Source organism: Barbus barbus (assembly GCF_936440315.1).
Source record: "Barbus barbus genome assembly, chromosome: 46".
Classification (NCBI taxonomy): Eukaryota; Metazoa; Chordata; class Actinopteri; order Cypriniformes; family Cyprinidae; genus Barbus; species Barbus barbus.
The window spans coordinates 7,872,068-7,885,230 of NC_136724.1; the positions used below are offsets into that span (position 1 = coordinate 7,872,068).

The following is a 13,163-nucleotide window of genomic DNA, read 5'->3' on the forward strand; positions in this document are numbered from 1 at the left end:
ATTTTCCTATTTTTAAACAAGAGATTTAAATAATCAAATAATAAATAGGATTATAGGCTATATTATAAAATATGCTTGGAATAATAAGAATACATTTGACATAATAAAAAAAATAGATTTTACACAATAATAAGAAGGAATTTGTATTTACAGCAGACAATCATGTGACTGGCCACGTGAGCAGCATGTTCCCGAGTGCGCAGGATCACAGAACTCTCTCCTCCACTGTGAATAAATTGCCATCTGAATCCATGAGTTCTATCACTGAGGTGATATATAAATTTATTTTTACAGACGTCTATATTGCTGAAATGTCTACCCTTGTTTCATCTTCATCATCCTGGTAGGTGTTGGGACTGAACCAGCTAATATTAATTTCCACTGACAAGGGGCAGGATTGCTTTCAAATTACTGATAGATTTCAGCTGGTGTCTTGGCTTTCCATGCCTTTTTGCACCTCCCTTCCTTCATGTGTTCAGTACTTTTTCCCTGTGTCATTCCATTGTATTATACATAGCTTAATTTCTGAACTGATCTGTTTTGTTTTCTTTATATGTATGGATCACTTTGGTTGTTACCAACATCTGGTGAAAATTTCATGTCAACAGCACCTTTATATATATTTACTGACAAAAATGGTGACGTGTTCAATACTTGTTTTATCTGTACTGATACAGTGCAGTACAGTACAAAGTTCTCTAGTTATCTAAGTACTATTAACAAGTGACACAACAGAGATTCTAACCAAACTGATTATGGACTATTTCACAAGATCTGAATCCAAGTAACCTTTTTGCACAAAGTTGAAGACAATCAAGACCTTGAACAATCCTTAGGGGACTTATTAAACTGTTTGTGTCAGGTTCATACATAATATATATTATAAATACTTAATTATAAATATTATATTTAAAATATGTTTTCATATATAATATTTTATCATAATTATTACGTGCATACAGGGTTAGGTTTACAATTAGGTTAATCTGTGCTTCTAGATCTCTTCACTTTTATATGCTTGCAGACGAAGCAGCTCCTCTCAGTCCCGAAAGTATAGTGTGGCATGACAGGAAGTAGTAGAGGGGAAAGCACGGTGGTATCTAGGATAAAGTAACGCGAGTTCACAAGAGCCGGCTATTCCAACCATCTTACTCGCCAATTTATGCTTTCTGGACAATAAAATGGACCACATACAGTTACTGAGATCTGCCCAGCGGAGTGTCAAAGAATACTTTGTCTTTATATTTACAGAGACGTGGCTCAACAACAACATTCCAGACTACACTGTTCATCTTCATTGACTAACATGCCACTGAGCGGACAAGAGTCTTGGTCAAGGGCAGTAAAACCCGCAGTGGCAGGGTCTGTGTTTACATCCATGATGCTTAGTCTGCAGACACTGTTCACCCCGGTGGAGTTTATAATCGTCGAGTGCCGACCTTTCTACATTTCAAGGGAATTCACAGTGATCCTGCGGGTTACTATTTACATTCTTCCCAGCTCTAACAACGATGACAGGAACAAGGCACTTAGCTAACGGTACCATACCATCAGTGAGCAACAGGCCGCACACCCAGGCAGATTTCTCCTCCCACCCTGATCAGCTTCTCCAATCACATCACTGTTATGCTAAAGCCAGCATACAGACCAAGGGTGAAAGTCACCAAACCACTTCAAAGACCTCACCCCCAAACACACACACACCAAATCACACAATGCACCAGCCACTTTTACAACTGCTGCTCTCTTTTGCATATTGTTTGCACTACAATGGAAATATACAGCGCCCTCCACATTTATTGGCACCCCTGGTTAAGATGTGTTCTTAGGCTTCTAATAGACTTCTTTTTTTTTAAAGACAATATAGAACCACAATGCAAAAAAAGAGAAAAAAAATCCATCCTTTAATTGAACTACATTTATTCAGTGGAAAAAATTCCTACATTAATCCTATATTTTTTTTTTTTTACATGAAATCATGTGTGCCACAATTATTGGCACCCCTGATGTTAATACTTCGTACAAACCCCTTTTGCCAACAAGACAGCACTTAATCTCCTCCTATAATATTTCACAAAATTGGAGAATACAAAGAGAGGGATCTTTGACCATTCCTCTCTTATGCACTCTCCTCTTCACCCCACAGGTTTTCAATTGGGTTGAGGTCTGGGGACTGAGATGGCCATGGGAGGAGCTTGATTTTGTGTCCGCTGAACCATTTTTGTGTAGATTTTGCCGCATGTTTTGGGTCATTATCCTGCTGAAAGACCCAATGACGACCCATCTTCAGCTTTCTGGCAGAGGCCATCAGATTTTGTTTTAAAATGTCCTGGTATTTCAAAGAGTTCATGATGCCATGCACCCTAACAAGGTTTCCAGGGTCTTTGAAAGAGAAACAGGCCCATAGCATCACAGATCCTCCAGATCCTCCTTTTTTTTTAATCTTTTCATTTTACATTATTGACACACTATTTTCCTTTTTTGATATTGTGCAGTTGCTTTGACACAATATACATTGTAAAAAGCGCTATATAAATAAAGGTGACTTGACTTGACTTGACTCCACCATACTTCACAGTGGGCATGAGGTGCTTTTCCGCATACTCATCTTTTGTTTTACACCAGACCCACTTAGAGTGTATGTTGGCAAAAAGTTCTATCTTAGTCTCATCTGACCAAAGCACAAGGTCCCAGTTGAAGTCCCAGTACCCCTTAGCAAACTCAGGACTTTTACGTTTGTGATTGTAGGTGAGAAAAGGTTTTTTCCTTGCATGCCTCCCAAACAGCTTGTTGGCATGTAGATAGCGTCTGATGGTTGTTATGGAGACTTTGTGACACCAAGATGCCACTCTTTGATGCAGTTCTCTAACAGTGAGCTTTGAATATTTTTTTTACTTCTCTTACTCCTCACTGTGCATGGTGGCAAGATAAACTTGGGTCCTCATCCAGTCTTGTTTGTCACTGTTCCAGTTGTTTTAAACTTTTTATTGATTCCTCTGTCTGGAGATATGGGCAAATTTAGGCGAGTGGCTATTTTCTTGTAGCTATTGCCTGACTTATGAAGGTCAACACACATTTGCCTTACTTGAATGGGGTGTTCTCTTGTCTTTCCCATGTTGAAGAGTGGATAAGAGAAATAGGCCTCTGTATCACGTCATATTTATACCACAGGGAAACAGGAAGTCATGAATTACTAATTAAAAGTTTCTAGATACTCTGATCAACTATAAAAACTACAGTAAAAATGACAAAAATGCTTCAATTACATGTATTTTATAGGAATTGTTAGGGGTGCCAATAATTGTGGAACAGGTGATTTTATAAACAAAAACAATAATGTTTTTAGTCATGGATTTTTTTTTTATTCACTTGAGTTAAAGGTTAGATTTTTCTCATTTTCAGTGTGAGATTATGCTTTTGCAATAAAAATTGGAATTTATTTTACGGCTTTTAACACATCTTAACCAGGGGTGCCAATAATTGTGGAGGGAGCTGTATTTAAACTCTCATGTACCATGATGTCTTTATTGTATGTATTGTATCTTATTTATTTTAAAATAATAATAATAAAAAATAAAATAATTAATAAATAATAATAAAATATTAATAAAATATATTTTTGGTGTTGCTAGGCAATTGCTAGTTACACAGATCATTACTATGGAGGTTTATATATTTATTAACATGTTCTCAGCCTGAATTAGCACTTAGCTAATGACTATTAGCATGTAGCTATTCACTGCTAGCATGACTAGCATGTTTGAAGTCCGATTTGCTAACATGTTGCTAAGTGGTTGCTATGGTATCCAGGGTGGTTGCTAAGGTGTTGCTACGCGGTTGCTAGGATACCTGGGGTGGTTGCTAAGGTGTTGCTATGCGGTTGCTAAGGTACTCGGGTGGTTACTAAGGTGTTGCTATGCAGTTGCTATGGTACCTGGAGTGGTTGCTATGGTGTTGCTATGCGGTTGCTAGGGTATTCAGGGTAGTTGCTAGGTTTGTTTGGATAATTGCTATAGTGTTGATAGATAGATAGATAGATAGATAGATAGATAGATAGATAGATAGATAGATAGATAGATAGATAGATAGATAGATAGATAGGATGGTTGCTAGGGCCGTTGCTAGGGTACTTAGGGTGGTTGCAAGGGTGTTGCTATGCGGTTGTTAGGGTACATAGGATATTTGCTAGGGCCGTTGCTAGGATACCCAGAGTAGTTGCTAGGGGGTAGCTATGTGGTTGCTAAGGTACTCGGGTGGTTACTAAGGTGTTGCTATGCAGTTGCTATGGTACCTGGAGTGGTTGCTATGGTGTTGCTATGCGGTTGCTAGGGTATTCAGGGTAGTTGCTAGGTTTGTTTGGATAATTGCTATAGTGTTGATAGATAGATAGATAGATAGATAGATAGATAGATAGATAGATAGATAGATAGGATGGTTGCTAGGGCCGTTGCTAGGGTACTTGGGGTGGTTGCTAGGGTATTGCTATGCGGTTGCTAGGGTACACAGGATGGTTGCTAGGTCCGTTGCTAGGGTACCCAGGGTGGTTACTAGGGCCGTTGCTAGGGTTCCCAGAGTGGTTGCTAGGGTACTTGGGGTGGTTGCTAGGGTGTTGCTATGCAGTTGCTAGGGTAATCAAGGTGCTTGTTAAGGTACCTAGGATGGTTGCTAAGGTGGTTGCTAGGGTTCCCAGGATGGTCACTAAGGTGTTGCTATGTGGTTGCTAGGTTACTTGGGGTGGTTGCTAGGGTGTTGCTATGCGGTTGCTAGGGTACACAGGATGGTTGCTAGGGTACTCAGGGTGGTTACTAGGGCCGTTGCTAGGGTTCCCAGAGTGGTTGCTAGGGTATTGGGTGGTTGCTAGGGTGTTGCTATGCAGTTGTTAGGGTAATCAAGGTGGTTGCTAGGGTACCTAGGATGGCTGCTAGGGCGGTTGCTAGGGTACCCAGAATGGTCACTAAGGTGTTGCTATGTGGTTGCAAGGGTACTTGGGGTGGTTGCTAGTGTGTTGCTATGCGGTTGCTAGGGTACCCAGGATGGTTGCTAGGGCCGTTGCTAGGATATCCAGGGTGGTTGCTAGGGTGTTACTATGTGGTTGCTAGCGTCATCAGGGTGGTTGTTAGCGTACCCAGGATGGTTACTAGGGCCATTGCTAGGGTAACCCAGGGTGGTTGCTAGGGTGTTGCTATGTGGTTGCTAGGGTACATGGGGTGGTTTCTAGGGTGTTGCTATGCAGTTGCTAGGGTAATCAGGGTGGTTGCTAGGGTACCTAGGATGGTTGCTAGGGCGGTTGCTAGGGTATCCAGGATGGTTGCTAAGGTGTTGCTATGTGGTTGCTAGAGTACTTGGAGTGGTTGCTACGGTGTTGCTACATGGTTGCTCGGGTACTTGTGGAGGGTGCTATGGTACCTGGGATGTTGCTAGGCAATTGCTAGTTACACAGATCATTACTATGGAAGTTTATAGATTTATTAACATGTTCTCAGCCTGAATTAGCACTTAGCTAATGACTATTAGCATGTAGCTATTCACTGCTAGCATGACTAGCATGTTTGAAGTCCGGTTTGCTAACATGAGTAAAAAGAACCAACTCCTATGCCTGTACGATATTCTGATGCAAAGATATGGGTCTTGTTAGACGGTTGCTAGGGTACACTGTCTGGTTGCTAGGGAGTGGCTTGGCAGCTGTCAATGACTATACTCCAAAGTTTGAATGATATAAACAAACCCCCATATCTCTATGACATTCAGATTTGAAGATACACCTCTTTGAGTTTAGGTGGCTAAGGTCGTCAATAATGGTTACTAGGGTGTGGCTAGGAAGTGCCAGTGGTGGTTCATCATTGGTTGTTTGCGGTCCTGAGTCAAAAACACCCACCCCCATATCTCTACAACACTGTGATCTAAAGATATCCATCTGGCCCTTTATAATGGCAGTCTATGTGATCAGTTGCTAGGGTGCTCTAAATGGTTGCTAAGGCATGGCTTGACAGCTTCACAGTGATCCTGAGAGTCTTTATGCTGAGATTGATTTATGCTAAGCCGTTGTAGCCTAAACGTTTTTGTGTAATAAATTTTATGTTGAATCAAATAAAAGATTTCTTTTTAAAGCTAGTATTTGTAATGTCTACTTGATACTTTCTCAGTTAACACAAAAATAACTTGAAATGATCTTCTGTGAGTAATTTCACAGCCAAATTGATTTTACGGTTAATTAGATTAATTTACACATCATGTAATTAATTATGTTACAATTTTTAATCGACTGACAGCCCTAATTCAAATACACAGAGTCAGTAATCATAACTTTTCAGGTAAATGTCAGTTAAAACATTATCATGTTATGACAAGTTAACAAATAAGTTTTGCAACTAAGCACCTAAATACAGGTACAGGCAGTGATGTGCATACAAGTATTTAAGGCTTGAAGATATAAAGTGCATAAATTAGTTGTCATAAACGCAGAAACCAAGATCCACTTACTATGCATAATCCATTATGATTTATTTGTTATTAAATAAACTTACATTTTGCTAGATTGCCCCTCATTCAAGTCATAGTAGGCAATCATGTACTGTTCGGTAGCTTCACGCTTAATCATGCGCAGTATCATCAGCTCATCGGTTCTCAAATCGGACATGTCCGAAAGAAACAGTTCTTGGTTCAGTGTACTGGTGATCCGAAAACCGTTACAACCGATTCTTGACTCGAGAACGAGAACTGCTCTAGCAGTGGGCGTGTTCAATCGTTAGTTCTCGGCATGCTGCACACACTCATGCCTTGTCCAAATACCCACACTTGCGGTCTTGGCCACTTGAGAGCGTGTGTGTGCGACAGGAAGTAAGTGTGCAAGCATGTCCCAGTTCTTAAAAAGTGCAAAGATGAGTAGTGGTGATATTTATTTTGTACAACATTTGCAGCTGCTTTTTATCACTTAATTAGAAGCACCACAAATTAAAATCGTGTCATGTTATAGGGACTACTGAACAGACATATAGAAGTTTTTTTTAAATGCAAAGTATTTCCAATTAAAATTAAAATAAAGCAATGTAAACACTTGCATTTTAACAACATTGTAAGCGTGTTCCATCTGGTAATGAAAAGTTCGACACACACTTGTGGTCTTCCTCCTCACTTGAACACTTGGGCCAAATACAGGAAATATGTCATATAAGTTGTCAAATGCAAAGATTGCAAGTGTGGGTATTTGGACAAGGCATCAGAATATCAGCTGCTCTGCTTGTGCTCATCATCAGTTCTCTTTTCACAGCAGTTCAGTCAGTGTACTGTTTGAGTAACTGAATAACTCCCCTTATATTGGTTTATTTTGACTCAGAATGAGTGCCAGGCACATTAAAAAAGTTAACTTAAGTAATTTGTGGACTAGTGCTTACTGGAGACCCGGATTCAACTTTTCAAACGATTCAGTCCGATTTGGTGAACTAGTTCGACCGGTTCTATAAGAAGAACAAGTTAAATCGAATTATTTGTTCGCGAACCGGACATCACTACATTATAGAAGTGACTTCCAAGGAAAAGAGATGGCAGAGTAATTCATTGTAATTCATTTTGGGTCAGGTGAATTAACAGCTCATGAGACACAGTGTTTCCCATTCATTAACTATTAATCTGTACCGCAACGGTTTCATGATGAACCGAAAATATATTTAAAATTGTCATTATAACATAAAAATTATTTAACATTGCGTTTTGCGCCATTGCTTTGGAAGAATATGTCAAACTAAATAAAACCGAAAGCTTAAACAATATGGCTTAATCCCCTTATAAAACTGTTTGCCCTGCGCGTTTTAAAGAGGAGCACGAACTTCGTTAACGCGATCAGCTCGTGATCCAATGTTTTCTGTGTCTCAGAATGGCTCAGTTCACTGCATGTGCTATGAGCTTAGTGCACGTCTGCATTCTTCCCCCTCTTACCTCTGTTTAATGCTTATTAAAGCAGTGTTTAATAAGCACAGCACTGCTTAGTTTACAGCGGTGACCAAGGAAACACTGTATTATTGGTTCCATAAGTGCCACCTGCTGTCAGAGTGTGAATTTGCATCTCATTCAGCCTGTCTGTTTGGTCTAGATACTGTGTTTTTTGTAGCATAAGACACTAGACTCTGTTGACAAGACACTATATCACTACTAAAAAGAGGGTTGAGTCCCCTCGGTTGTATCAGGTACAATTCAATTCACCAACTCTTTTCTTTGCTCAATTTGCATGGTGAACCTGGGCTGGAGATCTTAATTTTGAACTCCCAAAGTGCACCAGATAGATGAATTTAACTTTAAAATGTAAAAACAAAAATTCAAATATTCCCGGACCCCCCTAGAGGGACTGAGGCCCACCCACCACAGTCTCACAAAATCCTGTGGAAAACATTGAGACATACATAACTACTCAGGTTCCTCTGATATAATTTATATTACTAATACTACTGTTTTTTGACCTGGTGCAGACTGACTCTGTCCACCGACAAAATGCATTAAACATCTATAATACATGATTAAGCTTCTGTTGCACATGGACATGTTCTATGAATATATAATAAAATGAATATATAATAAATATGGATTCTGCAGATGCTAAGAGCAGACTGTATGTTTTTAACTGAATTAATGCACACAGGAGATAACTGCATGGCACTAAACTACATGGCACTATTTGCAAAGGCACAATTAATAACATCAGCATAGAAAAGTGATAAAAAGTACAAACCTCTTTCTCCAAAAAGGCTGTCCACTATAGAATTAAACAGCCTGTCAATCTTCTCAAGGTGGTTCTAAAACACAAGAAAAGAGCAGAAAAGCAAAACTAAGTTTTCACTTAAAGATGTATGGAGAATGCAGGCTTTGACTGTGTCTGCTCAGGTCTTAGTGACCTTCCGTTACCCCCTGATTTATGTGCCTGACATAGTAACACATACACAATCAAATGACAAACTATGCTTTCTTCAAGAAAAATGATACCTTGTGAATGCAGAGAGCTCAATAAACATTACACAACCACAAGTCACCTGCTCTGAGAGAGTACAGTGGCACTAGAATTGACATACGTGCATGAGTTATGCAAGTCAGATGAACCAATCAAATATTGTAAATTTGATAATGGAAAGCTTGTGTTGTTGTCAAATTCTTTAGCACTCAAACCCAAGTGCCTGAACACAAAGGTTTTTCCTCAAAAAAAGAAAATAAAAAAAGCATCCTCTAATATGACTTAAATTTCTCTTTAATCGGCAGAAAGAGATGAAAAGCAGAAAGAGCTGAAATTAAATGCTAACGCTCTCTCTGTACTAAAACAATAACAGTGACCTTTCTCGTTTTACAGGTCATTGGTTCTCTCTCTGCCTTTCACTGTCTCTTTTTGTTTGGATCTGACTAAGAGGCCACTCAAATAGTAAATTAAATTGAGATAAACCATGATGCTTAAAGCACCTTGATGATTTGCCATCATGAATAACTTAGAGAAAATAATCAGATGGGTGAGCTAGAAATGAGCTGGAACATAAGCATTTTGAAATACAAAAGTATTGAAATACAAAGTAAAGTCAAGTCAGAATATGTCTAGTCAGGATAAGTCAGGATATATCTATATGAACACTGAAGAGAAAGGCTGGTGAATCCAAACAGGATATTTTATTAAACGAACTGGATTGGAATGAGCAGTGTGTGTGTGTTTGTGTATATGTTACTATGCCAGGCACAGTAAAAAATAATAGGGATGAGGATGACTTTGATAATTATATCAAAGAATTTTGTATTCTGTTTCCCCATTTCTTTGAGGGTGGTAGCCGGAAGTCAGACTCATTGTCATACCAAGGAAGGAGAAGAATGCCTTTACAGACCTGGGAAATAAGCTGAGGTCTGCAGTGCGATATATATACAGTCATGGCCAAAAATATTGGCACCCTTGGTAAATATGATCAAAGAAGACTGTGAAAATGAATCTGCATTGTTAATACTTTTGATCTTTTATTTTTTTAAAAATCACAAAAATCTAACCTTTCATTGGATAATAAGAATTTAAAATGAGGGGAAATATCATTATGAAATAAATGTTTTTTTTTTTTTCTCAAATACACGTTGGACACAATTATTGGCATCCATAGAAATTCTTATGAATAAAATATATCTGAAGTATATTCCCATTCATATTCACAATTTTGAGCACTCCAGGGTGATGTCACGGTCAAGATCTGTTTTAGTTAAGTTGTATGTCTTCATCATCCTGCCTAGTTTGTTTCCATGGTTTTTGATTAATTAGTTCCACACCTGTTTTCTGTTCCTCCCTGATTACGTTTGGTATTTAAAGCCTGTATTCTCTTAAGTTCCTTTGTCTGCTATCGTTTGGATTTGTTTTTGATTGTGCTACTTTCTTCCTGTGTATTATTAAAAGATTATTATTTGAAGATACTCCCTTCGTTGTGTGCTTTTACAGCACACCAGCACATAACAGATGATTATGAACATGAAATTATCCAGCCATGGCTTCCTGTTTCACAGAAACATAAATAGGAGGGAAAACAAAGCCCAAATTCCCTTAATCATCCATCTCAATGAGAAAAACCAAAGATTATATTTCTGATGTGCCGCAAAAGATAATAGAGCTTCAAATTAGTGAAGTGGCTTTAAAAAAAGAGCTGGAACAGTGAAAATTCAGATTTCCACCATCAGTGCAATAATTAAGAATTTCCAGTCAACATAATGTTACAAAACTGCCTGGAAGAGGATGTGTGTATATATCGTCCTAATGCATGGTGAGAAGGAGAGTTTGAGTGGCTAAAGACTGAAAATAGTTGAGTCTCGGGGTCAGTAATCCTTGTCAAAGGATGTTTTTTTCCAAAGAAAAAATTGTCAAACAGCACCTACATCAATACATGTTGTTTGGGAGGGTTTCAAGAAAAATTCTCCTAGCTCATCCAAAAACAATCTCCAGCATATTCAGTTATCAGACACGACTGGAACTTCAAATGAGACTGGTTTCTATGGTCAGATGAAACAAACAAACAAAAAAAAGCTTTTTAGCAGCAACCACTCAAGATGGGTTTGGTGAGCACAGGGATAAAAAGTACCCCATGTGTACAATGAAATATACTGCTGTATTTTTGATGTTGTGGGCCTTTATTTCTGCTGGAAGTCCTGGACATCTTGTTTAGACACATGGCATCATGAATTCTATCAAATACCAACAGATAAAAAAATCAATATGTAACTGATTCTGTTAGAAATCTTATAATGGGCCATGTTTGGATCTTCCAACCGTACAATAATCCAAAACACAAACCTCAAAAACAAGACAAAAATGGGTCACTGAGCACAAAACCAAGCTTCTGCTATGGCCATTCCAGTCCTCTGACCTGAGCCCTGTAGAAAATGAGTGGGGTGAACTGAAGAGAAGAAGCACCAACATCGAGCTGGGAATCTAAAGGGTCTGGAGTGATTCTGGATGAAGGAATGGTCTCTGATCTCTTGTCAGGTGTTCTCTAACCTCCTCAGGCATTATAGGAGAACATTTAGAGCTCTTGTATACTGTTATCATTAACAGACAAAAGTCACAAACACATAAAAAAACACCTTAAAGTTTTCGTGCACTATTTTTCAAGTTTTCTGAAGCTGTTCCATAGTTTAATGTGAGGTACAGATGAATACTGAAGTCAAGTTCTCTCTGCTGCAGCTGTCTTCAGCATTCAAACTGCATGTCGCATTCGGTTATTTGAGTCAAGACAAGATAAAACTCTCTGCAAGATTATTAAATGTTCCTAATATTATACTTGATCTGTAAATAAAGATAAATAGTTTTGCATAAAAAGACTTTATCTTGCAGCACTGTTTTCAAAATCGTGTTAATTTCTATCGGTTGTCTGTTAGATTACAACATTGGACTAGAGAGCACTATGTTCTTAAAGAGCACAGTAACTGAAATTTAAAACTGTTAAAAGAAAAGGCTCAATAAACTATCACACAGATTTAATACACTACGCATTAATATCTCTTCACTTTGCGTTTCGAACTTTTTCTACGCGGAGTGCTGCGCAGCCTGCCCGCTATGTCGCTTCAAGCACATCATTTTGCGGACGCAATGCGCATAAGTGCTTTGTGCCTGCTCGCTGAGAATCTGTGTAGCTTCAAGCGCATCATTATGCACACAGTATGCGCATTTGCGCTTTGTGTCGCTCTGTATTTGGAGCCTTTTGCACAATTAAATATTATTATTAGCCTTCAACTTTGTTGTTCGTGTGTTTAGAACACGGTAACCTGTGACAGAAGACCCAACCTATAAAGGGTATAAGGGGTGTGTTTTCCCATGTTTGTTTTTTTATTTTTTTAAGTTTTTATTTTATTTGTTATGGACGGTCATGCCGTCCTCGTCCTCCTGCTTTAGCACAAGAACCACATGAGAGACTTTGTGGACCTCGTTAACTTAACACACTATCAAGACGTCTGGTGTGTTGAAACAAGAGCACGACAAAGGAGTACAAAAAGGAGTTATTTTAATTATCCACTGACTGAGAAAGGCACAACCAAACATAAATCCAAAATAATAGCAGACAAAGGAACATGGGAGAACACAGGGTAAATACTAAACGTAATCAGGGAGGAACAGAAAACAGGTGTGTAACTAATTAATCAAAAACCATGGAAACAAACAAGGCAGGAAGACGGAGAAATGGAAACTAAACTAAAACAGATCATTCATGTAACACCTTTCTACGAAAAGCACTTTTTGTAAATGACATGATCACCGATCATAACCTAGATCAGAGCCGGCGCCAGGTCACCTCCGTCGGGGGAGCATTTAAATTTCCAGGGGGGGGGGGCAGAAATCACGCAGTCACAATGTCTATAATTTATAGCAATATCTTCAGTATTTCTTAGAGGGCGGGCTTCAAGTATAACTCATTTGAAGTTATTGTGCTTCATATAACTGTCAGTCCTCTGTCGTGTGTGTCATGTTTTCCTGCCTCTTGTGTCCATATTTGGTTTGTTTCCTGTTCTTGTTAAATGTAATCATTAGTTAATTCTTGTCCAGCCGTGTTCGTCTCATTGTCTATGATTATGCCTTGTATATTAGTCCTGTCTGTTCAGTTAGATTTTGGCTGGTCAACTCGTTACTCCCTGGTTTTCCTGTCTGTGTCAGCCTTGCCTTGTCTTGCCCTGCCTTG

The 13,163-nt window shown here is 38.8% G+C and overlaps 1 protein-coding gene across 1 annotated transcript in view; it reads right to left on the minus strand.

Annotated features, from left to right (window-relative positions):
* LOC306865138 (very long chain fatty acid elongase 2-like) overlaps positions 1-13,163 on the minus strand; it is a 64,502-nt gene that overhangs the window by 43,312 nt on the left and 8,027 nt on the right. Inside the window, exon 2 of the mRNA XM_079409541.1 lies at positions 8,720-8,783. Within this exon, the coding sequence (XP_079265667.1) occupies positions 8,720-8,783 (64 nt within the window). The remainder of the gene's footprint in view (positions 1-8,719; positions 8,784-13,163) is intronic.